This window comes from Ranitomeya imitator, chromosome 9, assembly GCF_032444005.1.
Source record: "Ranitomeya imitator isolate aRanImi1 chromosome 9, aRanImi1.pri, whole genome shotgun sequence".
NCBI lineage: Eukaryota > Metazoa > Chordata > Amphibia > Anura > Dendrobatidae > Ranitomeya > Ranitomeya imitator.
In genome coordinates, this window is record NC_091290.1 from 47,687,789 (window position 1) to 47,715,065 (window position 27,277).

Below are 27,277 nucleotides of genomic sequence, written 5' to 3' on the forward strand. Positions count from 1 at the left end.
ATGGTGAATTCTGACGATCATACTGTAAGCAGTCCAAATGATCTAAAACTTAAAAAAGATTACTATTAGCCATCAAATTTACTGAATGCCTACTCATGTTAAAAACCATTTTCATTCTATCCCATAACCATTGAAATAAAGCAGATCTGTCATTATAAAATCAAAGGTTAGAAAATAGTAAATTCAAGCTCAATGGACTTCTGTGATATATGGCACAAGAATACTGACTATTAGCTTTGTAGAAAAAATCCAGGGAACTCACGGGTCTGCCTTTATTTGTCTACCTGTCAGATATTTGCAAGAATTGGTGGGAAAGATGGGGGCTGCACTTACAGAGGGTACGGAAAGTATTCAGACCCCTTTAAATTTTTCACTCTTTGTTTCATTGCAGCCATTTGGTAAATTCAAAAAAGTTCATTTTTTCACATTATTGTACACTTTGCACCCCATCTTGACTGAAAAAAAAACAGAAATGTAGATTTTTTTACAAATGTATTAAATAAAGAAAAACTGAAATATCACATGGCCATAAGTATTCAGACCCTTTGCTCAGACGCTCATACTTAAGTCACATGCTGTCCATTTCCTTGTGAACTTCCTTGAGGTGGTTCTAACTCCTTAATTGGAGTCTAGCTGTGTTTCTTTAAACTGATAGGACTTGATTAGGAAAGGCACACACCTGTCTATATAGGACCTCACAGCTCACAGTGCATGTCAGACCAAATGAGAATCATGAGGTCAAAGAAACTGGCCAAAGAACTTAGAGACAGAATTGTGGCAATGCACAGATCAGGACAAGGTTAAAACTGAATTTCTTGAGTACTCAAGGTTGCTAAGAGCACAGTGGCCTCCATAATACTTAAATGGAAGAAGTTTGGGACCACCAGAAGTCTTCCTAGACCTGGACATCCAGCCAAACGGAGAAATTGTGGGAGAGGAACCTTGGTGAGAAAGGTAAAGAAGAACCCCAAGATTACTGTGGCTGAGCTCCAGAGATGCAGTAGGGAGATGGGATAAAGTTCCACAAAGTCAACTATCACTGCAGCCCTCCACCAGTCAGGCCATTATGGCAGAGTGGCACAATGGAAGCCTCTCCTCAGTGCAAGACATGTACTCACTGGATATCCAGAAAAGAGAAGTGTGAATAAGCTCTAATCTTCCTGTAGGATTTTTGTAGAAATGGAACACAATTGTTTCTAATTCTAGTAGAATAAAGCAGGATGTTATAGTGACAAATCTGCTTTAAGTAATAAAATGATTGATTTCTTAAGACAACACTAGGTGAAACATAGGCGCTTACTGCATAGAGGTTTATTGTATACTGGCACAGCAGTAAGGCCGGCGTCACACTGGTGTTTAAAACGGCCGGGTGCAATGCGATAAAAAAAAAAATCGCATTGCACTCGGACCAATGTTAACATATGGGGCCGCTCCTAGCAGCCGACTTTTTGTCGGCCATTTTTCTCGGTCCGAGACAATCGCAGCATGCTGCGATTGTCTCGGACCGAGGAAAACTCTCGGCTCACTCGCACCCATATAATCTATGGTTGCGAGTGAGACAGCGCACACCACTCGGATAACATCCGAGTGATGTGCGCTATAAGTGGACCCCAGCAATGTAGGAGATGGAGAAATTCATTTCTCCGCCTCCTCCGCAGCTGTGCTCCGATCCTCCCTGTGCGAGAGAATCGGAGCACAGACGCATGGCATTCGGCTCCTGCTCTGCTGCGAGCAGGAGCCGAGTGTCATTAGCATATCGCATCCGATGATCTCGCATCGGATGCAATACGCTAGTGTGACCCCGGCCTAATAAACTCCCCCTAGTGGAGGCTGCTCACCGGCATAAGATTTTAGACTGTCTATGAGAGAAAAAGCAGAATTCCAACCGCTATAAACATACGTTATAGAATCAATCAGCCCATAATGGTTAAAGCACCATTAAAAGGTGGACAATCAAGTACAAAAGAATTGTAGTTTCAACCAACTTTGCATGATTCAATAGCTCAGGTAAATAGAAGAGACTTGTAATATATCTTATCCTAAAAATCAGCTTCATTCCCACTTATCCCTTCCCTCTTGACTACTGAACTCACCACTCTGAAAACCCTCCTCAAGTCTGCCTTGATCAGACCAGACGGACTGCAGGTGTTATGTAACATGGTCCATTATCCTCTATGGAGGAGGAGAAATGAGGAGCAGGGAGAGGAAACAGGCAGAAGAGAGAAATAAACATCAAGCAGAGCTCTATTACAACTCTGCAGGATATAAGTCATATAATGGCCAAATATAGTTTTATCCCTCATGTACTGTACACACGTATACACATGAGCTTTTTCTGAAACGTTGCTTAAAAGTACAGATACCCTTTTAATGAACTTGTGGCACATGATTCCAGTTCATTGATGGTCCTAATGACAGGTTATACTTCTAAATATCAAACTAAAATGATCTCTTTCAATTGTACTGTCAACTGAAATACATTACATAGTATATCCCATATAGCAGCGTAATTAGTTGAATTTGCCACTTCATCCACTACAAAAAGTGATAGCTGCTTTAAGAAATGTAATAGTGGTCAACTAACTGTTTATAGCAGGAAACCCATTAACAGTCAGATGCAAAATTAATTTTTTTTCACTTGTAACACACCTAGAAGTTACCTATTGGTTCTAAAAATTCTCGTTCTATTTTTCTACTACAGGTGAAACGGTAGCTTCTGGTGTTGCAAATGAGACTTGGTGCTATGAAGTTATTTGCACCATGGAATGCACTATACATGTTAATCACTGGAATTGCTACTCATCCACCACCCAGATTTCTTCGACATCTACTCCAGAAATAACTACTGAATTAACCACCACTCGACCTACAACACACACTTCAGAAATCTCTACACCAGGAAGCACATCAACAACAATTACCACCACCACCACAACAACAACAACAGAAAGCACTCCCACACCAGAGATAACAACAACACCAGTAAGCACAACATCTACCATCAGCACACCAAAAGAGTCTACCACTACACCAACCACAACCACTACAAAAAAGTCCACAACTACATCCATGGTTGTTTCCACAAGCAAGAAACCTGGTTGTCCATTTGATCCATATCGTGAGGTGAGTGAATTTAATACGTATATTTTTTTTTCCTATTTATCTTCATGAGTGAAGCTGATGGCCCTTTACAGTCCCATTTTTCTAGTAAGACTGCAGTGCAATGTTATATACTCACTTAGATTTTTATGATTTCCCAGAATACAATTAGCACTAACCATAATGCAAGAAATGAAATACAAAAAAAATCAAATAAAAATGTTTTGATAAATTTACCTAATTCCCCATCCATGAGGCACTGTGAATCTTTAAAAATTAACTGGCAATTAGGTTGTCGTTGTATAGAGGTAACTCAACGAAAAAAGCAAAAAGGAGACAAAAGGAGATGGGTCCAGAATTGTAACCACAAGCACCTCTGCTCCTTCATTGTTCCTATGTCTTAAAAGTTTGGATAGACCTAACAGTTTGGGGTATTTCTACAAATTGTTGAGCTGATCCTCTCTTTTTGCTCAACTTTTTATGCTACCTCTTTTCCGAGCTGCTCATAACTTGTCAGACGTCTATGCTTAGATATATTCTAGTAACAGGGCACATACATTTGCTCACATCTATAACTTCATAGATGACAAGGATGAAAAAAAATGAAGATATGGAGATTTTTGTGGATAACTTTCATGCTGCCGATTATTGAAGACGTCGGTTTTCAGGAATTTATTAAACAAGCTTTTCGAACTGACAGGCACTTCTTCCTCAAAGAACAATCACATATTGAAGAAGCGCCTGTCACTTCAAAATGCATTTAATAAAAAACTCGTGTTTAATAAATTCCTGATAACTGACTTCTTCAATAATCAGCAGTGTAGAAGGTATCCACAAAATCTTCATTTCATTGGTTTGACAACCCGTGGTTCACCAGCTGAACACCGATCCAAAAACGCATTAAATTATGGATCAAGTTAGCACAATTGCCTACATTTTTCATAATTATTTGTTGGATAAGACCCTATTTGTGCTACTTACTAAGGATGAAAAAAAACACAAGTCTATCAAATCCATCCTCTAATCCCAATGTGTTGATTCAGAGGAAAGCAGTCAACTCAATGAGAGACAATTTCCTCCACATTGGGCAAAATATTTCTTCCCAACTCCAAAATATCAATGGGAATAAATCTCTGGATCAGTGTCCCAGCTGCATAAATCTAGAACCCATAACCTGTAATATTATACTTTTCAGGAAAAACATGAAGGATTTTCTTGAACTTTTTCAATGAATCAACCATCACAACATCATGTGGCAGAGAGTTTTATGTCTCATTTGCTATGATGTTGACATTTTCTTTCTTCTTGACTTGAAGGATGCCTTCTTGTTAGCTTTACAGGTCTAGATAACTTATATTTGATTTATACCTATCACTTCCAGGTGTACTATACGCATATCTTTTTATTTTTCCAGCATAACGAAACCTGGATTTTATGTAACTGTACCATGGCTAGGTGTCTGGAAAACAACACAGTAGAGATCATTGAACTCAAGTGTGAACCACCACCTAAACCCACATGTGCTAATGGACTTCAACCAATAGCTGTACCAGATGATGACCTTTGCTGCTGGCACTGGGAATGTGATTGTGAGTGTCTCTCTTTTGGATCATGACATAATTTTGATTTTTCAAACCATATGTAATCTAATATTTCCTAACTTATCATCATTTTTTCCATTTAGGTGTTTGCACTGGCTGGGGAGATCCCCATTATGTCACATTTGACGGTACCTATTATAGTTATCAAGGAAACTGCACCTATACTCTAGTGGAGGAAATTGAAAAGCGGCTTGACAATTTTGGAGTATACATCGATAACTATGATTGCGGAGCACGAGACAGAGTCTCCTGCCCTCGTGACATCATTATCAGCCATGAAACTCAGCTGATACGCATCAAAGCAAAGAGCTTGACGCCAATACATTTAGAGGTAGGAAGGACCAATGGAGTATATGTCAGATGATGAAGTAGTCATTTCATAGTGGAATAGTTCCATAAACTAGAAGATAAAAGGCATGTATGAAAGATTAGTAATAATTGACCAAATGTAACTTTGCTAGCAGTTAGGATGGCCTCATTGCCATACATGGTTAACACTTTGCATGGATGGATTAAGGAGATGTTCATATGAATATCTAGATATCTTTAGGAGAAGGTCAACACCTATTGAATGATTTTATCCAGTAGATCCTCTAAAAAGCACTTGCTTTCTAAACTTTTCCACTTTATCCTGTTAACTTTTTACATTTTTTTAGGTTCTTGTAAATGATGAAATTGTAGGAATGCCCTATAAAAAATATGGGGTGAAAGTGTATAAATCCGGCATCAATTATGTTGTGGAAATACCAGAGTTAGAGGCTAATATCACATACAATGGTTTGTCTTTCTCGGTTAAATTGCCCTTCAGACTTTTTGGACACAAGACGCAAGGACAGTGTGGTAAGTTTCCTCTTTTCAGATAGTTCTTAAACTCTTGTATCGATTTACTTTGGTAAATTCCGACAACGCTCATTGTACATAGAGTCATCTCTTGCCTCTACTTCCAATCTACAGTAGTTATCACAAAATTGTTGTCCACCGATGCATGATCTGTTAATTTCTGTATGTTGTAGTGCACCAGCTTATGCACAAATTATTTTATGCATGTAATCTGAAACTTTTCATTAGTGACGCACTTTCACATCAAACCTATAAAATGCTTATGTAACGTTTTCTGTAGTTCCACAAATTTCCGCCATTTATGTTACCTTTCGAAATGTTTTCAACAACTAGAAATCTGAAAACAGGTTCCCATTAAAGAGGTTGTCCACTACTTTTACATTGATGATATATCTTTAGGATAGGTCATGAATGTCTGATTGGCCGGCGTCCGATACCCGGCAACACCACCGATCAGCTGTTATCGCTGTCATTGTGGCTTGGTACGGCACTATTCAAATGAATAGGAGGCAGATGTATAGTACCCTGTGTTGGCCACTACAAGTAGATGGAGTAAGCGGAAAATGAGTAGCCCAACACCGATAACAGCTGATCGGCGGAGTGTTAGGTGTAAGACATAGATCACCTAGCCTAAGGATACGTCATCAATGTTAAAGTAGTGGGCTTCTCCACAATGCATTGCATATATCACAAGACAAGGTTTAGTTAATGAAGAAGAACATAAGATAAAGCTTTAAATAAGTCTCACCGAAAAATCCAAAATTCTTATTAGTTTCTCTGTTAACCCCTTTCTGACTTCGGACGGGATAGTACGTTCGAGGTCAGAACCCCCGCTTTGATGCGGGCTCCGGCAGTGAGCCCACATCAAAGCCGGGACATGTCAGCTGTTTTGTACAACTGACATGTGCCCGCAATAGCGGCGGGTGGAATCGCGATCCACCCGCCACTATTAACTAGTTAAATGCCACTGTGAAACGCTGACAGCAGCATTTAACTAGCGCTTCTGGCCATCAGGCCGGAAACTTCAAGTGATCGGGGGTCAGCAATGCACCGGCGTGACAAACAGAGGTCTATTGAAGACCTCTATGGTTGTTGATGCTGGATTGCTGTGAGCGCCACCCTGTGGTCGGCGCTCATAGCAATGCAGCAATTCTACTACATAGGAGCGATCTGAGCATCGCTCCTATTTAGCAGAGCCGATCAGGCTATGCCAGCTTTTAGTCTCCCATGGAGGCTACTGAAGCATGGCAAAAAGTAAAAAAAAAATGTTTTAAAAAAATATGAAAAAAAGAAAAAAATATAAACGTTTAAATCACCCCCCTTTCACCCAATTCAAAATAAAACAATAAAAATAAAATCAAACCTACACATATTTGTAATCGCCGTGCTCAGAATCGCCAAATCTATCAATTAAAAAAGGGATTAACCTGATACTAAACGGCGTAGTGAGAAAAAAATTTGAAACGCCAGAATTACAGTTTTTTGGTCGCCGCAACATTGCATTAAAATGCAATAACGGGCGATCAAAAGATCTTATCTGCACCAAAATGGTATCATTAAAAATGTCAGCTCGGCATGCAAACAATAAGCCCTCACCCAACCCCAGATCACAAAAAATGGAGACGCCAGGGCTATCGGAAAATTGAGCAATTTTTTTTTAGCAAAGTTTGGATTTTTTTTACCACTTAGATAAAAATAACCCAGACATGTTAAATGTCTATGAACTTGCAATGACCTGGAGAATCATAATGGCAGGTCAGTTTTAGCATTTAGCGGACCTAGCAAAAAAGCCAAACAAAAAACAAGTGTGGGATTGCACTTTTTTGCAATTTCACCGCACTTGGAATTTTTGCCCATTTTCTAGTACATGACATACTAAAACCAATGATGTTGTTCAAAATTACAACTTGTCCCCCATAAAATAAGCCCTCACATGGCCATATTGAAGGAAACATAAAAAAGTTATGGCTCTGGGAAGAAGGGGAGTGAAAAACGAAAACGCAAAACCGAAAAAAGCTAGGGTCATGAAGGGGTTAATTAAAGGAAATCTGTCACCAAGATTTTGCCAACTAATCTGAGAACAGCATACTGTAAAGACAGAGACCCCGATTCCAGCAATGTGTTACTTACCGGGCTGCTGCTGTAATTTTGATTAAAACACTTTATCAAGAGGAGATTATCACTAGAGAACTAGCAAACCCACAGCCAGGTAGTCCTCCATATTTATGAGCTCTGTATACCTCCGCCCCCACCACTGATTGGCAGCTTTCTGCCTGTGCACAGTGTGGGTGGGGTTATACAGAGCTCAGCATTTAGAGAACTGGTAAACCTACAGCAGACAAAAAGTTTTTATCAAAACTACAGCAAGCAGCCCAGTAAGTGACACATCGCTGGAATCTCTCTCTCTACATTATGCCACTGTAAATCTAAAGTATTAGTTTATATTAGTTATTATAGCATAAATTGTACTCACATAAATCCATCCTTTATAGGTACTTGCACCAACAACAGAAGTGATGATTGCCGGCTGCCTGATGGTACCGTTATCTCAAACTGTGAAATCATGGCTGATTCCTGGGTTGTGTCAGATCCAAGGAAACCTCAATGCGATCACTTAAAACCAACTGCTGCCCCTAAAGTCACAGTGCCTTCAACAGAATGCAAACCATCACCTTTATGTGAACTTCTTTTGCAAGAGTAAGAATTTTATGAGATTTTATTGAGACATGATATCAGTTGCATCAATTGGCCCTGAATATTTTTTTTGTATTTCCAATTTACAGACCCTTTAAGAAATGCCACAAGACTATGTCACCTAACGACTTCTACAAGGCATGTAATTATGATAGCTGTCATGTTCCAAACTCCAACATTGAATGCACCAGCTTGCAGCAATATGCTTTTCTCTGCGGGGATCAAGGTGTTTGCATTGACTGGAGATCTCAAACTTCAGAATGTAGTAAGTTTTAGCTTTGTAACAATGGCTTTTCCAAACAGATAAGCAGATGAGTGACAAACTAATATTAATGGATGGTTTTCCTTTACTCCAGCTATGTCCTGCCCCTCTCACAAAGTTTACAACGCCTGTGGCCAAGCTTTACCTAAAACATGTGCAACCACGTAAGTGTTAAAAAACATACATTCATTTCCTATATGTGTATATGAGTCGTCCGTCAGGGCCGTAGGGTACTCGGCACCGGGTCCGGTCGCACTTAAAGGCGAGGTCACGGTGCTTCCACCCGGTTCATGGCCCTCAAGTAAAAGGGGAAGGTCTTTAAAGGGGATAATAAAGTCTATATTCGTTCGTGGCGCCACCTGTGGTTCTCGGTCGGTAGGGACCGACGCTGCTTAAGGGGTCCTCTGGGGTGATGTTGTTGCAGCAAGATGTGACGCTTCCCACAGGTGAAGTGGGGTCCCCAGGGCTCCCAAGGTGGATGGGCAGGTATGGTGTATGCCGCAAATAAGTATAGGACACAGAGTTGCAAAGTCTTTACCTGGTTTACTGGCAGTAGCAGTCCACAGTCCAGGGTACCAGGAACAGGTGGTGGAATGGTCCGTCCGGCTTGGAGGCAATAGGGGATTCCTCTCCCAAGTGAGGTCCGTGAGCCTTTCCTAGTTGCGGTAATTGGTGAGGTCCCTGCTGCTTGAAGCTTGCTGGCAAGATACCCCTTTCTCTCTTGTCCTGCGACAGGTGCCTGCATGGTGGGCAGTGTGAGCCATTGTATAGGACCTCTATCGCGACCTGGGCTCTTCAGGTTACTGCTTCACATCAGACTTGGTGTGGGCAAATAACGTACAGTCCTATGCTCTCTGGTTCTGTTGTGTGTCCTGGAGAACAACACAACCTCGGGCTCCCGGTGCCCAGTTTCTGCGCTCTGGCTCTGGGGTGTCCGGTCGCTGTTCCCCTCTGAGCCCTTTCCTCTTCCACTGTGCTCCTTTCCTCTCACGCTCCACTACAATACAACCCTTCAGGTTATCTCTTCCTTTTCCAGCTCCCATGTGGCTGCTCGGCCCCACTGTCTGTTCCAGACGTCCTTCTCCTATCTCTCCCTCCAACAGACTGACTCCCTTGGTCTCCCTGGACCAACTTACTAACTCTTCCTCCAGACCAGAACACAAAGCTAGGGAAGCTCCCCTGAATCCAGGTCCTGAGCTCCCCCTTCTGGCCTGGATTCAGAATGTGTTGAATGTAGATGCTTACCTGGTAATGAGAATCCTCCTTGCCTCCAAGCATGATATCACCCTCCCCGAAAGGAAGGCAACATCACTGTAACAATCGGTTACCTGGGGCGGTACAAATACACATGAGATGCTCACTATATGTGCATACACATGAGATGGTCACTATACAGTGGGGGAAATAAGTATTTGATCCCTTGCTGATTTTGTAAGTTTGCCCACTGACAAAGACACGAACAGTCTATAACTTTAAGGGTAGGTTAATTTTAACATTGAGAGATAGAATATCAAAAATAAAATAAAAAAAAAACACATTGTATAAATTATATAAATTTATTTGCATTTTGCAATGAGAAATAAGTATTTGATTCGTCTGGCGAACAAGACTTAATACTTGGTGGCAAAACCCTTGTTGGCAAGTAAAGCAGTCAGACGTCTTTTGTAGTTGATGATAAGGATTGCGCACATGTCAGAAGGAATTTGGTCCACTCATCTTTGCAAATCATCTCTAAATCATTAAGATTTTGAGGCTGTTGCTTGGCAACTCTGAGCTTCAACTCCCTACATAAGTTTTCTATGATATTAAGACCTGGAGACTCGCTAGGCCACTCTATGACCTTATTGTGCTTCTTTTTGAGCCACTCCTTTGTTGCCTTGGCTGTATGTTTTGGGTCATTGTCTTGCTGGAAGACCCAGCCACGACCCATTTTTAATGTCCTGGCAGAGAGAAGGAGGTTGTGACTCAGGATTTCATGGTACATGGCTCCATACATTCTTCCCATTGATGCGGAGAAGTAGTCCTGTGCCCTTAGCAGAGAAATACCCCCAAATCATTATGTTTCCACCTTCATGCTTGACAGTGGGGACGGTGTTCTTTGGGTCGTAGGCATCATTTCTCTTTCTCCAAACACAGCGAGTTGAGTTAATGCCAAAGACCTCAATTTTTGTCTCATCTGACCACAGCACCTTCTCCAAATCACTCATAGAATCATCCAGGTGTTCATTGGCAAGCTTCAGATGGGCCTGCACATGTGCCTTCTTGAGCAGGGGGACCTTGCGGGCACTGCAGGATTTTAAACCTTTACAGCGTAATGTGTTATCAATGGTTTTCTTGGTAACTCTGGTCCCAGCTACCTTGAGATCATTAACAAGTTCCCCCCGTGTAGTTTTAGGCTGATCTCTCACCTTCCTTATGATCAAGGATACCCTGTGAGGTGATATTTTGCTTGGTTGCCCCAGATCGATGTTGATTGATGGTCATTTTGTATTTCTTACATTTTCTTACTATTGCAGCAACATTTGTCTCCTTCTCATCCAGCATCTTACTTATGGTTTTGTAGCCCATTCCAGCTTTGTGCAGGTCTATGAATTTGTCCCTGAAATCCTTAGGCTGCGTGTCCACGTTCAGGATGGCCGGCGGTATCGTCGGAGCGGCAAACCCGCTCTGCGGTAAGCCCCGCCCCCTTTCTGGGACGCGATGATGCCGGATGTGTTCATAGCACACATCCGGCATCATCGCTCCCCACCATAGGGCCCTGCGTGTCTGACTTAGGGTATGTTTCCACGTGCAGGAAATGCTGCGTGTCTGACGCTGCATAGAGCCGCAGCGTCAGACATGCAGCATCCAGATGTTACAGCATAGTGGAGGGGATTGAATGAAATCCCGTCTCCACTATGCGTGATAACACGCGCGCGGCGGCCCTGCGACTCCGGACATGCTGCGCGTCTTTTCAGATCGCAGCATGTCCGTATATCTTGCGGCGACGCTGCGTCGCCGCAAGATATAGCACAGGGCCCTATGGTGGGGAGCGATGATCCCGGATGTGTGCTATGAACACATCCGGCATCATCGTGTCCCAGAAAGGGGGCGGGGCTTACCACAGAGCGGCTAAGCCGCTCCGACGATACTGCCGGCCATCCTGAAAGTGGACACATACCCTTATAAAGCTATTTGGTCTTGCCCATGTTGTAGAGGTTAAAGTCTGACTGAATAATTGAGTCTGTGGACAGGAGTCTGTTATAAAGGTGAATATTTAAACAGCTGTCTTTAATGCAGGTAATGAGTTGATTAGGAACGTCTAACTGGTCTGTAGGGGCCAGAACTCTTAATGGTTGGTAGGGGATCAAATACTTATTTATCACTGCAAAATGCAAATACATTTTTATAATTTATACAATGTGATTTTCTGGATTTTATTCTCGATATTCTATTTTTCAATGTTAAAATAAACCTACTCCTAAAATTATAGACTGTTTAGGTCTTTGTGAGTGGGCAAACTTACAAAATCAACAAGGGATCAAATAATTATTTCCCCCACTGTATGAGAATACACGCGAGATGGTCACTATATGAGTATGCACTTGTGATTGCCACTATATGTGTATACACTTGTGATGGTAACTATATGTGTATATACCTGAGATGGTTGCTATACACTGTGTGCAGAATTATTAGGCAAGTTGTATTTTAGAGGATTATTTTTATTATTGATCAACAACTATGTTCTCTATCAACCCAAAAGACTCATAAATATCAAAGCTTAATAATTTTGGAAGTTGGAGTGATTTTTTTTTTAGATTTGGCTATCTTAGGAAGATATCTGTTTGTGCAGGTAACTATTACTGTGCAGAATTATTACAACTTAATAAAAACCAAATATATCCCCATCTCACTTGTTTATTTTCACCAGGTAAACCAATATAACTATACAAAATTTAGAAATAAACATTTCTGACATACAAAAACAAAACCCCCCAAAATTAGTGCCCAATATAGCCACCTTTCTTTATGATGACATTCAGCAGCCTCCATCCATAGATTCTGTCAGTTGCTTGATCTGTTTGCGATCAACATTGCGTGCAGCAGCTACCACAGCCTCCCAGACACTGTTCCGAGAGGTGGACTGTTTTCCCTCCCTGTAGATCTCACATTTTATAAGGGACCACAGGTTCTTTATGGGGTTCAGATTAGGTGAACAAGGGGGCCATGTCATTATTTTTTCTTCTTTGAGACCTTTACTGGCCAGCCACGCTGTGGAGTAGTTGGAGGCATGTGATGGAGCATTGTCCTGCATGAAAATCATGTTTTTCTTGAATGATACCGATTTCTTTCGGCACCACTGCTTGAAGAAGTTGTCTTCCAGAAATTGGCAGTAGGTCTGTGAATTGAGCTTTACTCCATCCTCAACCCGAAAAGGTCCCACAAGTTCATCTTTGTTGATACCAGCCCATACCAGTACCCCACCTCCACCTTGCTGGCGTCTGAGTCGGATTGAAGCTCTCTGCCCTTTACTGATCCAGCCTCTGGCCCATCCATCTGGCCCATCAAGAGTCACTCTCATTTCATCAGTCCATAAAACCTTTGAAAAGGCAGTCATAAGATATTTCTTGGCCCAGTCTTGAAGTTTTATCCTATGTTTCTTGTTCAAAGTTGGTCATTTTTCAGCCTTCCTTACCTTGGCCATGTCCCTGAGTATCGCACACCTTGTGCTTTTTGTTACTCCAGTAACGTTGCAGCTCTGAAATATGGCAAAACTGGTGGCAAATGGCATCTTGGCAGCTTCACGCTTGATTTTCCTCAATTCATGGGCAGTTATTTTGCACCTTTTTTGCCCAACATGCTTCATGCGACCCTGTTGGCTATTTGCCATGAAACGCTTGATTGTTCGGTGATCACACTTCAGAAGTTTGGCAATTTCAAGACTGCTGCATCCCTCTGCAAGACATCTCACAATTTTGGACTTTTCAGAGCTCGTCAAATCTCTCTTCTGACCCATTTTGCCAAAGGAAAGGAAGTTGCCTAATAATTAAGCACACCTTATATAGGGTTTTGATGTCATTAGACAACACCCCTCCTCATTACAGAGATGCACGTCATCGGATTTACTTAATTGGTAGTTAGCTCTCAAGCCTGAACAGCTTGGAGTAGGACAACATGTATAAAAAGTATCATGTGATCAAAATACAACTTGCCTAATAATTCTGCACACAGTGTATGTGTATATACCTGAGATGGTCACTATGTGTGTATAAACTTGAGATGGTCACTATATGTGTATACACCTGAGATGGTCACTGTATGTGTATACACCTGAGATGGTCACTATATGTGTAAACAAGGTACAGCAGGAAAACAGGTATTCCTAGTGTCACTAAATGCAATATTCTCTACAACATCTCCAAATATGAACCTTAACTTTACAATTAAGTTTACACACTTACACACTTACTGCATACAATTCATATAGGAGCTTAATTGGCAGAGAATGTAGAACCTAAAAAGCATAAGGTGGACATTCACTTCATATTTTATGGTACCACCAAGAGGTCATGCCACAAATCTTTACATGCATGTTAACATGTTTTTTTTTAGTCCAGAAGAAGAGGATTTGAATAAAAATAACAACCGTTTGGTTGAAGGCTGCTTCTGTCCAAAGGATACAATGCCCTTTAGCGAAGCTGTGGACATCTGCGTGCATAATTGTGGTAAGAATAAATAGCATATTAGTTGATTTTCAACTGGAACAACCATCAAACAGATGTGTCCATCATTACCTTTCCATAAATTCTTTAAGGACGCCAATTTCTCACAATACAAATTCAATATGTTCTTGCAACATGTCAGGGAAATTCTCAAGAGGCTGCAAGTCCTATCGCAACACCTGGGAGGCGACATACATTGTAGACATAAATAGCATAAACATATCCCAAAAGAGTGTCTCAAAATCACGTTTTTTAAAAGGCTGATTCCCTCGTGTCTCAGTATAAGCCAAGCCACGAGAAAAGGTAAAGAAGGACACCTCTGTTTATCTGTATTATAAAACTATATCCAAGAAGTATCATTTCTCCTTGCGAAGATTGACATGCTAAGCATGCCGAGATGAGGAGACTTAAAGCCACAGTGCTCCGCTGGGAAATATGCACATTGTCTCTTCAGAGAAAAAGAGAACTGGAACTCTAGTGCCACCTATTGGAAGTAGCAATCCTAAAAGTCAATGTCAACCCTTTAACAAGCCTTGTCACATGACTTAGGATAATAACCAAACCAGAATCTCAATTTGCAGACACTGTTTCTGGGTACTGCCCCTAGTCAGTGCAAAGCAGAGATTTGGTTTGGCTGTGTGAGAGGCGTTCGACCGATATCCAAGAAGTATAATTTCTCCTTGCGGAGATTGACATACTAAGCATGCTGAGATGAGGAGACTTAAAGCTGCAATGCTCCTCTGGGAAATATGCAAATTGACTCTTCAGAGAGGAAGAGAAGTAGAGCTATAGTGCCTCCTATTGGAAGTAGCAATCCTAAAAGTCAATGTCAACCCTTTAACGAGCCTTGTCACATGACTTAGGATAATAGCCAAACCAGAATCTCAATTGGCAGACACTGTGTTTCTGGGTACTGCCCCTAGTCAGTGCAAAGCAGAGATCTGGTTTGGCTGTGTGAAAGGCGTCCGATCGATATCCAAAAAATATAATTTCTCCTTGCGTAAATTGACATACTAAGCATGCCGAGATGAGGAGACTTAAAGCCGCAATGCTCCTCTTGGAACTATGCAAATTATGCAAATTGTCTCTTCAGAGAGGAAGAGAACTAGAACTCTAGTGCCACCTATTATCCCAAGTCATGTGACAAGGCTCATTAAAGGGTTGACACTGACTTTTAGGATTGTTACTTCCAATAGGTGGCATTAGAGTTCTATTTCTCTCCCTCTCTGAAGAGACAATTTTCATAATTTGCATATTTCCCAGAGGACCATTGTGGCTTTAAGTCTCCTCATCTCGGCATGCTTAGCATGTCAATCTCCGCAAGGAGAAATGATACTTCTTGGATATCGGTCGGACGCCTCTCACACAGCTAAACCAGATCTCCGTTTTGCACTGACGAGGGCCAGTAACCCAAAACACACTGTCTGCAAATTAAGATTCTGGTTTAGCTATTATCCTAAGTCATGTGACAAGGCTCGTTAAAGGGTTGACATTGACTTTTAGGATTGCTATTTCCAATAGGTGGCAATAGAGTTCTAGTCCTCTTCCTCTCTGAAGAGACAATTTGCATATTAGAAAACTGTGCTGCACATAAGAGCATATTTATTACTTTGTGATTACCAAGGAAGTGACAATATAATTAATTGAGCTTCGTATTTTAAAGGTGATTTTGCTGCTACAAAGTTTAATCTAATTTGGGAAATATGGGGTCAGAGCTCTTTAGCTGACAATGATAGAGTCACTGAGTTATAGTACAATCTAAAAGAATGTAAAAAAAAAGTATAATATTAATGCATTAAATATATAAGCTCTGGCATCATACTTGCAATGCTTTGTTCTTTCAGGATGCGTCGGACCTGACAACATACCACGAGAAGTAAGTCATTCTCGTTGTCACCTTTTAAACTATTTAAAGGGGTTTTACCATGAACAAAGGTACATTTTAATAAATAGATCTTGGAATCATAATAATTTCCACAATTGGATGTGTTTAATAAAAATGTTCCTGTGCTGAGATAATCTTATAAATGTGCCCCTGCTGTGTACTGTGTAATGGCTGTGTCTGACCGTAAAGGAACATGGTTTGTTCTTACCACAGCTCTTGGGCAAGGGAAGAAGAAAAAGAGTATACGGGCATTAAAGCTAATTCTGTCTTTGAGGTGAAACAGTTCATTGCCTGTTTTTAAAGAATGTTTTACCTCAAAGAAAGAATCATCTGTCCTGTCTGTATACTCTCTTTTGCTTCACTTCTCAGGAGATGTGGTGTGATCAGACCATGTCCCTTTACTGCTTTGTTGACTCACACAGCTTCTACTGTGTGTTTTGATGTTTCTTCTTACTTTGTTAACTACAGAAGTGAAATTTGAGTATGTTAACTGATGATTAATGTTGTATCCTTATAGATTGGCGAAGAGTTTGAGTTTGATTGCCAGGATTGTGTTTGCCGGGAAGGTGGTAGTGGAATCACTTGTCAACAACATAAATGTCAGCCATTACAGAAAGACCTGACATGTGAGCTGGATGGTTTCCAACCTGTGACCCTGATCAGCCCCACTGATAGCTGCTGCAACGAGACTGTGTGCAGTAAGTGCGGGCTAGAGCAAACTATAGCAAATCAAATAATTTGAGGGATTACATAGGACTAACTGTCATATGCTTTTTTCCATTTAGAGTGCGACACTAAATTATGCTCAACCAAATCACCCAACTGTGACCTCGGCTATGAAATTGTTGGGAGCATTCCAGACGGACACTGCTGTCCTGTGTATAAATGTGGTACGTGATCTTATCTTATATTTCCATAGATTTCTTATTTGAAAATATAAAGAAATATTTACATTTGTAGATCAGGTTAAATTGCCCAAGGCCAAATAGTTTTGTGATTGGAGGGAAATACAATGATACAATAATTGCTTTATTTAGTATAAAGGTGTATATGAGTAACCTTACCTCAAGTGGTACGATTAGTGTGACATGATGTAGATACAAGCATAAACTTTTTCTACAATGTAAACATAATCTGTTTGAAAGCCTAACTGTCACGACTCAGCTGTCAGGTGACCCAGGACCAGGGGCTCCTTAGCTGTTCCTAACACTAGGGGGCGCCCTAGCTTGCCCTATTTCCTGGGATACTCCTGAAGGTGAAGATGCCAGGGCCACCACCCTTGCCTTATCTTCTTCAATCAGCCCTCCAGCTGTTCTCTTCCCCCACCCAGGGAAGAGGGGAGATGCCATGCAAAGCAGTACACCAACCTGACGAATAAGGCCAGGATCACACATACGCGAGATATGGCCGAGTCTTGCAGTTGAAAACCCAGCTCTGGCGCCGGCACTCTGGAGCGAAGCGTGCAGCTTTATGTATTGCTGTGCGGCTGCATGCTCCGCTCCGGAGTGCCGGCGCCAGAGCTGAGTTTTCACCTGTGAGACTCGGCCGTATCTCGCGTATGTGTGATCCCGGTCTAAGGCAACACGTACAAGGGGTATCTGAAAATACCGGGCATACAAATATTCACTCACAATATAACAGAGGAATGCACCGTGGAGTGGAGGATAAGAATAAGATAAGGGGAGGGAAGGAAATTATCACACTTACAAACCCATGCAACAGTCACAGATAGCTCCTCCAAACTCATTCGCATATAAGCACTAAAAACACCTCTCCTCCAAGCCATGCAGCATTAGCTAGCTCTGACATGGGTTTGAATCAGGACCTAGATTATAAAGGGGATAGGAGTGGCTAACCGAGCACAGCTGAGAGCTCAGACTCCCAGAACTCCCAACATGGCCAATGAACCCCTGTACTGCCAAAAGAAATAAAGACCATTTAAAAAGAAGGTGAAGTGCTTCTTTTCAGCGCAGGAGTAGGAGCAATCAGACACTACGGCCTTCTGGCTCCTCTCTGTTGCTGTAACCCCGTGACACTGACTATTCATCCAAAATTTTGGAATATTATAATCTTTCAAATAGTTTAATAGTTTTTAAGGTTGAAGGTAGACATAATTCCATCGAGATCAACCCATGACTTAACATATTGATCTATCCAATTGATTGAAAAGTGCTTATTGCATTGACTTCAGACTGCCAGATGGCTTTCCAATTCATTATCACATTTAATTATTCTTCCCTTACATTCAGTGCCTTGAAAGATATTCATACCCTGTGAACATTTTCATATTATTTTCAAGTTATACTCACAAACAAATGTATGTTATTAGGATTTTATGTTACATATCAACACAAAGTAGCAAGTATTTGTGAAGGAAATGATATATGATTTTCTAATTATTTTAAAAATGTATCTAAAAATTATGATGTCTCTTTTGCAAAAGGCTCACTGACTTCAGTGAGTCATACATTTTCCAATAGGGTCAGCAAATTCAAATAGTTTGTATACTAATTAAAAATAATTTCTAATGTTTTTTTTTTCTGTTTTTCAGTCCGTAAGAATGTCTGTGTTCATGGAAATGCAGAATATATGGTAATGTTTTTTTCTTGTTTTAAGTAGCGTTAAGTATATTCTAATCATATCATATATCATATATAGAGGATATCGTAGACCTCTATTTCCAAATCACCTATTTGGGAAGTTTATCAATTAGACAGAGTGGCTAAAAAATAATATTATGCAGAAAGGAAGTTGATTTCATTTGACACCATTCCATGCTTCTTTTTCCTTGTGGTAGTCCTGAACTGAAAAGAACATTTCCTGCCAGGTTTCCATGCAAAACACAGTAGAAGGGAAGGAGGGAAAACAGGGGTGCACCCTGAGAACCATCTAAAGTTATCAAAATAAAGTAGTTACGGATGCAGCAGTGCTTTACACTCAACTATCAGCAACATAAATGCGGCCGGTTAGCAGAAATTTAAATGGGATTTATTACTCTCTATTAGGTCCAAATTGTCTCTTCACAGAAGAAGAGCACTAGAATTATTGAATGTAGCAATCCTTAAAGTCAATATCGACCCTTTAACGAACCTTGCCTGAAGATTTAGCTCAAGAAGTCAAACCAGACCATCTATTTGCAGACATATGTTTCATAATATTTGCTCCTCATCAGAGCAACGCAAGGAATCTGATTTGGCTGAATTATACATTTTTTGGTCAATGCTCCCAAACCACACTATGGCCAAATTGGGCATATAATATATAATGGATATAATAATATGTAGGTTTTTTCTCATTCCAAAATCTAGTGTTGAGGTTTTAGGGTACCTGACATTATTTCCCACTTTTGATCTGAATATGATGACATTGTGTTTCCTTCCACAGCCAGGATCACCAGTGCTCTCTGACAAATGCCAGGACTGTGTGTGTGCAGAAAGTGAAAGCAGTCCGACAGGGCTAGAGATAACATGCACCCATGTACCATGTAATGTACAGTGCCCTATGGTAAGTACAATCTATATATAGCATGTAATGTCATGTATATAACCTACACAGTATGGACAAAGTATTGGGATATCTACACATTCTACAGGAGATTTTATGACTTCCCATTCTAAACCCATGGACATAATATGGAGTTGGACCATCTGCAGGCCCTGTGCTCCTCAGCACCCAGTGACCTGATCTGTAACTTGTTAGAGATGAGATGATTGATTTGAGTTTGAATCGAATTTACTGAAATTCATTGTTTCAAGTGAATTTGAAAATTTTGAGATTTGATATGTGGATCACAGAAAAAAATGTTTCCCGGCACAATTTCCCACAAATCATTTGACATTACCGTGCAGACTTACCCATAATGCCCTGCAGCCATGACATCTTTGCGGATTATCATGCCTTGTACAGTGGTGATGGGCACCTGGAACATCACAAATCAACGGTTCTCAGTGAAGCACCGTTTATATGGCAGTTATTTTCCATCACGAGAGTCACTGGATAAGTCTCTATCTCATGTATCATGTAAGCTCTTATGGTCAGCGGGGGTCCTCTCTCTCTCCTGTAGAGTGTAAGCTTTTATGGTCAGTGGGGTCCTCTCTCTCGCTCTCCTGTAGAGTGTAAGCTCTTATGGTCAGTGGGGTCCTCTCTCTCTCCTGTAGAGTGTAAGCTCTTATGGTCAGCGGGGTCCTCTCTCTCCTGTAGAGTGTAAGCTTTTATGGTCAGTGGGGTCCTCTCTCTCGCTCTCCTGTAGAGTGTAAGCTCTTATGGTCAGTGGGGTCCTCTCTCTCTCCTGTAGAGTGTAAGCTCTTATGGTCAGCGGGGTCCTCTCTCTCCTGTAGAGTGTAAGTTCTTATGGTCAGTGGGGTCCTCTCTCTCTCTCCTGTAGAGTGTAAGCTGCTATGATCAGTGGCGTCCTCTCTCTCCTGTAGAGTGTAAGCTTTTATGGTCAGCGGGGTCCTCTCTCCTGTAGAGTGCAAGCTTTTATGGTCAGTGGGGTCCTCTCTCTCTCCTGTAGAGTGTAAGCTCTTATGGTCAGTGGGGTCCTCTCTCTCTCTCCTGTAGAGTATAAGCTCTTATGGTCAGTGGTTTCCTGTCTCCTGTAGAGTGTAAGCTTTCATGTTCAGCAGGGTGCTCTCTCTCGTGTAGTGTGTAAGCTCTTATGGTCAGCGGGGTCCTCTCTCTTGTAGAGTGTAAGCTCTTATGGACAGCAGGGTATTTTCTTTCTCTCCTGTAGAGACCAAGTACTTATGATCAGCAGAGTGGTCTCTCTCCTGGAGAGTGTATGTTCTTATAATCAGCAGGGTCCTGTCTCTCTTTCCTGTAGAGTGTAAGCTCTTATGATCAGTGGGGTCCTCTCTCTCCTGTAGAGCATAACATCTTATGGTCAGTGGGGTCCTCTTGCTCTCTCTCTTCTGTAGAGTGTAAGCTCTTATGGTCAGCGGGGTCCTCTCTCCTGCAGAGTGTAAGCTCTTATGGTCAGTGGGGTCCTCTCTCTCCTGTAGATTGTAAGCTCTTATGGTCAGCAGGGTCCTCTCTCTCCTGTAGAGTGTAAGCTCTTATGGTCAGCAGGGTCATCTCTCTCTATCTCTCTCTCCTGTAGAGTGTAAGTTCTTATGGTCAGCGGGGTCCTCTCTCTCCTGTAGAGTGTAAGCTCTTATGGTCAGCAGGGTCATCTCTCTCTATCTCTCTCCCCTGTAAAGTGTAAGCTCTTATGGTCAGCAGGTTCTCTGTCTCCTGTCCCCCACATGTATTTTGTGAGCTATTACAATATTTGTGCAAATTCATTCGACACATATTGAATTTTGGGGGAAAATTCAGCAAAGTCGGCAAATTAGAATCTCAAACGTTCCGCTCATCTTTAGCACTCATAGTTCATCGTGGAATATTTAGGAGGGAAGAAATTTTGCTGACTGCTTTGTTACAATACTGACATCCTATTTCAGGAACATACTCCAAATCAGTGAGCATTTTAGACTGAGCCATTCTAGTATAAATGTTTGTAAAGTCAGACGACAAGGCTGGGGACAGGGAACCGGCTTTCATACATCTGTGTCACTGAATGATAAAGCTAAATTTAAGGATTTAGAAGCATCCCAGTACTTTTGCCCATACTGCTCTTAATGCAGTTGCTTCTTATAATATTTTCTGCCTCTTATATCTTTTAATCACAGGGCTATGAGCTGAAAAAGACCCAACAAGACTGTTGTGGAGTGTGTGAACAGACCCACTGTATCCTAAGTCAGAATGGCGTCTACCAGCTCCTGAAGGTTTGTTCATGCCATACTATACCATACCATTGGTAATCTGATTTTGGGAGACTTTGATCTTTGTACATACAATACATATTGATGGGGGCTGCCACTATGAATCAGATAAATTGGCATAGCAAGATGTCAAAGTAAATAAATAATGACCAAAGAATATATAGCAATATAAAAAAGAATTGGTAATATTAACATGGTGCATGGTGTCCGAGGCGCATTTGGTCTAGGGAAGCAATTCTAAATGTACCCCAGTTTGTGAAAACAAATGATATCATAGTACTCCCACAGCACCTACCAACCACATAGCATAAGAACATGCCAAGAGACTTAACTTGTGCCCTTATCGCATCCTGTTATTTCATGCAGGGCAGGATCAAGATCTATTAACACCACTGAAACAAATACTGCGTGGCCGATTCATCGAAAATTTTGGCCTGAAATCTGGTGTAAAACTTTTTGAAATATTGCCAAATTTTTAGACCAACTCGTGTTTGGCAAAGCTTTAGTGGCTTTTGTTGTTTTTACACCAGGTCCACACACGTTTTGAAAATTGAGTGGCGCTTAGTGGCAGAAGTGTGATCGGCAAATTCCTCACATATCATAATTTACCCTACAAATGTGGTGTAAATTAACCGTTGCACAAAAGCTGAATGAGTTGTCTATTTCATCCATTGTATTTATTCCTAATGGACTTTCAAGACACAGAGAATGGAGAAGATGGAGAAACTTCTATCATGCTAGAGAATCAGATAACGCTAAGATGACACTTGGATCAAATTCTGACAGAGTTTGATCCGATTGACATTAGCATAATCTGCCCAATTTTCTCACATGAGAGAATTAACGGCCGTGTGACCCAAGCCTTAGCTCAAGTACAGTAATTGTAATAAGTCCGAAAATCCATCGATTCCTTCAATTAATGAAGAACGCAATGAAAAAATCAATAAAAACCTTAGAGTCAAAAAATATATATGCTAAGGCTTTTTTTTTTACTGTTTTCCACAGCCTGAAGATGTTCGAAGTGCGGAAAATGACAACTGCACCTTGTACAGTTGTACTAGGATCAGGAAGCAGTTCATCACATCCATCTCAGAAATCTCATGCCCTCTTTTTAATGAAGCACTGTGTGAACCAGTGAGTAACATTGACGAAAACACCTAACAAATAAAAAAAAAAAAATGTGTATTTTGCCCAGTATGAGATAATCAACATTGGTTTAGGATTTAGTGAGATTAACAAAGCCAAGAAATTTAATGTAAATGTCTATTTTCCACTTGGTTCCTCTGCACAATACGTATTTTCAGTACAGGAACAGTGCTCAGAATGAGTTTTTTAGTTGCAGTCCATCCTTTAAAAATAGTTTGCTGGGACATTTAATAAAGCTAATACATGTCACTCTGTGTAGATTGAATGTGGACTTCCTCTGTTTCCTTGGGAAGGGTGAAATCTGCACAAAAATACAGCATGTATCATGTTTGGAGCCTGCTGCTGATTTTACTCCAAAAAAGCCTCAGCTATGCTGAGGAAGAACCACACCAAATACTCAAAGTATGAATCAGCTATTATTTTTAACACAAGTTAACACCAAATCATTCCATGTTCATAGACTGGGAGATTATGTAAAGCTGGAAAGCTGTGTTCATACAATGCATTTCTCATGATTTTTTTTTACTAAAAAAAAGCTGTAAACACGCTGCAATTTTATGTTGTGTAAAACTAAGGCAAAAAAAATTGCATCAGCATAATAGGTCTAACAAACCTATTATGTCTGTCGGAAATACTTGAATTTGTAGAATAATTTCTTATCCACCTTCGTAGTCAGTACCTCCCAGCAATCTCAGATCTGATGTCAATATTTGTGCAATAACTCATACCCATAATATGTCTTTCTGGTATAAAAATTCAATCACTACACTTTTATATAGCTATATTTTATTTATATTTATTTCCATGTTTTCTGGGGCATTCCCAGTTTTCTTTTCTTAAAATGTATTTTTGAACAAGTTATAAATGTTTTTGTATGTTTTTACAGGGAACCATTCAATTTTTGCCGAATGGGTGCTGTAAAGTATGTAAGTATAGAACATATTTATACTGTTGTTCATGTTTTTATATATATATATATATATATATATATATATATATATATATATATAATTTATTCTCTCTATACTGTAAAAATAAAAGCGATATGGAGTTTGTCTTATTTTTCTGCCAATGTAAGAATGATGGGATATAATTCATCATGCAGGTATTGAAAAGACGTCTTCTTGTCAACTGAAAGTAAACTATGACTATATGCTCGTCAATAACTGCCGATCAGAAAATAAGGTTCAGACGTCTCGCTGTGATGGAACATGTGAAACCTATTCCATGTAAGTTGTAATGTAATACTCATTCAACTTAAATGCACCAGATTCTTTTGGAATTTTGCATCAACCCACCCCCCGTCATTCATGATTTGCACTACAAATTTGTTTAGACACTTTTTGTGTCTTGCCCAACAAGGGAGCTTGACTTTTCAACACAGAAGCCAAAAAATAAACCAATATTTTGGTGTAAATTTCTCCAGTGACATCCTGCCATTGACAGTTATGGCACTTTTGTTCTTCTGGTGCATGAAATCTGACTAGTAAATCAAGTGTGCAAAAGAAAATGTTTACGAGACGCACAGTTTACACAGCAGCAGATAAATATCTGGATTTTGGGGAATGTTTATTTGTGTTTTTAAAAAACAATTATTCTCCGCCTTCACAAAAAAGACAGCACAAAAGTAAAAACTCAATACAGTCACTTATGACAAGCAAGCACGTCATCTCATACTGACTGCTGCTGCTTTCTAGTGCATTAAGAATGAGGAAAAGAATGTGTAATTTTAATTGAAATGCAGCAAGATTGATGCCAGCTACATCATAGCACCGATCAATCACACTGAGTCTGAAACTCCTGATGTCACCTTTCTTATCTCTGTCCCCCATCAATTAAATCTCTGTATTTGCAGACTACTTCTCTTATCTGCTTCAGTTATAGAATACAATACTATTTGTCCAATCTTTTACCTTTTTTTCTTCCTTTGTCTTTTGCTGAGCTGTGAGCTCTGATATCCTCCCGCTATTTCAAATCACCCAAAGTGGTTGCTGCATTTTGTTCCTAGGCTTTTATATAGGCTATGACCAGGGCATACATAGAAATAATGGGGCCCCATAGCAGAAGTTCTAATTGGGCCCCCCAAAAAAGAAACCTTAAATATTCGACGGGGTCACAGAAGAGCATATCTCACAACTTTGCAGCCCTCACAAAGTAAATTTCCCCCTCAATCCTCCCCCAGCAAACAATAGTGACCCCAACACAGTATGATGCCCCAACTGTGATTGCCACACAGTCACCTATACACTATAATGGGCCTCCATACAGTACATTGTCCCCTGCACCTCTTCATTCTGTATGATAGTCCCAATACAACCATCCACACTATATAATGGTCTCCACTAGCACCCCAAACAGTGTAATGGCCCCCACTCACCCAGCTCTCCAAACATCATATTGACCCCCACACATCTCTCTACACAGTATTATTGACCCAACATAAACTTTTGTACTGTATAATTGCTTGCATACGGTACAATTTACCAATTAATATAATCGCTTCCATATAGCCCTCCAAATAGTACAATGGCCTCCCACATAGTTCTCCAAATAATATAATGACCCAGCATAGCCCTCCATACAGTATACTGGCCCCCACATAGGTCTCCATACAGTATTATGGGCATCACATAGTCCTAAATACATTATAATTGGTCCCATATAGTGCTCCATACAGTATTATGAGAACCACATAGTCCTCCATTCAGTATTATGAGCCCCATATAGTTATCCATACATAAAAAATAAATAAATACCCACCTTTCCCTTTTCCCTGCTGTTCTGGTCTCTGCAGCGTCATTTGACCTTCTGCACTATCAGCACAGAGTGCCCTCTGTTCTGAGATGTCACAAAGCTCAGGCGCAGAGGGGGAATGATGGGAGAGGGAGCATCAGATGATGGCTCCCATTATTGTTTTCAACTGTATCGGCCTCCAGGACCAAGATGCCAATACAGTTGAAAGTATGATACCGGGAAGGGAACGGGGAGGGCCAATGTCAGCAATGCCACCCAGACTCACGGGCCCCATAACCCCAGGAATTCATTCTCATTGACTATATTTTACCATGCGATGTGATACCTGCAGGCATTATGGGGAATCCCGTCCAGTCACGCCTGAGGTCTTGTCAGCCTTTGTGGTTGATGCATCTTCTAAAATGTGTAAAATGATGGTGGGCCTTTTACTGGTGATTAGCACGAATCAAATTACAAATTGTTCAAATTTGCCAGTTCCTGTGAATTTAATAAAATTTAACTCAAATTCGATTTGCTCATTGAAATTGATTTGATCATCTCTAGTCACTACATATTTGGTCTCCCCATGTTCCTAAAACACTCCCCTACAAATGTATACATTTCTCTTGTGTCAAAAGTGAAAATAAAGAATGAATAGGATGAATAAAACACAAAAATAACAACAAGACCTCATTTAGAAGCATTGATGAGAAAACAAAAAAATGGAAAAGTGGAAAGAAAGGGGTAACACGTTTCTGGTATTTACACCCATAAATTAACTGATCCTTGGGGGGTTAAACTCCATAGTAAAACAGGATATAGTAAGCTCCATAACAACCCTTGGTAGTCATTGTATGCATCCAAAAATTCTACTCATATCTCTCACACTCTTATGGTACTCATTTTATTATTTTACTTTGCAGTCATAAAAAATATTTTTTATCCTAATGCTAAAAATATGAATCTCTTTTACATACTGTAGGTACTCGGCGGAGGCTAGAGCCATGTCCCACAGATGTACCTGCTGTCAGGAGGTGCAGACCAGCCAGAAGAGCGTCAAGCTGCTGTGTCCTGATGGCAGTGACGTGAATCATGGATACATTGATGTGGAGAAATGTGACTGCATAAGTACAGACTGTGGACATGAGAATGCAAATGAATATCAGAGCCCTGTCCGAGCCCGGCGAGCTGCAAGGAGGAAAGGTCTTCACTAGGGAGAAGCTTTCTGAATTCATAATGGGAGATACTAATAGAAACTAAATTTATTTTTCCAGAAATAATGTAATTTTTGTTTACCTTATGTTTTATTTTCCTGCCTTGAATTAAAAGCACTTATATCATATTGTTGTTATGGTTTCTTTTTCCCAACCCAATTAGAATTAGGACTAATACAATATAAGGCCACGTCCACATGTTCAGTATTTGGTCAGTATTTTACATCAGTACTTGTAAGCCAAAACCAGGAGTGGGTGATAAATACAGAAGTGGTGCATATGTTTCTATTATACTTTTCCTCTAATTGTTCCACTCCTGGTTTTGGCTTACAAATG

General features: G+C 40.6%; 1 protein-coding gene across 2 annotated transcripts in view; it reads left to right on the forward strand.

Moving 5' to 3' along the window:
* MUC2 (mucin 2, oligomeric mucus/gel-forming) overlaps positions 1–27,067 on the forward strand; it is a 98,458-nt gene extending 71,391 nt beyond the window's left edge. For both annotated transcript variants that reach the window (XM_069739320.1, XM_069739321.1), the window contains 18 exons: positions 2,702–3,123; positions 4,514–4,688; positions 4,784–5,031; positions 5,357–5,540; positions 8,033–8,237; positions 8,324–8,499; positions 8,591–8,660; positions 14,092–14,204; positions 16,046–16,077; positions 16,604–16,784; positions 16,872–16,976; positions 18,638–18,678; positions 19,471–19,590; positions 21,756–21,851; positions 22,854–22,982; positions 23,881–23,920; positions 24,100–24,223; positions 26,710–27,067. In XM_069739320.1, coding sequence (XP_069595421.1) covers positions 2,702–3,123; positions 4,514–4,688; positions 4,784–5,031; positions 5,357–5,540; positions 8,033–8,237; positions 8,324–8,499; positions 8,591–8,660; positions 14,092–14,204; positions 16,046–16,077; positions 16,604–16,784; positions 16,872–16,976; positions 18,638–18,678; positions 19,471–19,590; positions 21,756–21,851; positions 22,854–22,982; positions 23,881–23,920; positions 24,100–24,223; positions 26,710–26,941 — 2,693 coding nt within the window. In that variant the 3' untranslated portion in view covers positions 26,942–27,067. The remainder of the gene's footprint in view (positions 1–2,701; positions 3,124–4,513; positions 4,689–4,783; positions 5,032–5,356; positions 5,541–8,032; positions 8,238–8,323; positions 8,500–8,590; positions 8,661–14,091; positions 14,205–16,045; positions 16,078–16,603; positions 16,785–16,871; positions 16,977–18,637; positions 18,679–19,470; positions 19,591–21,755; positions 21,852–22,853; positions 22,983–23,880; positions 23,921–24,099; positions 24,224–26,709) is intronic.
* Positions 27,068–27,277: the final 210 nt, after the last annotated feature.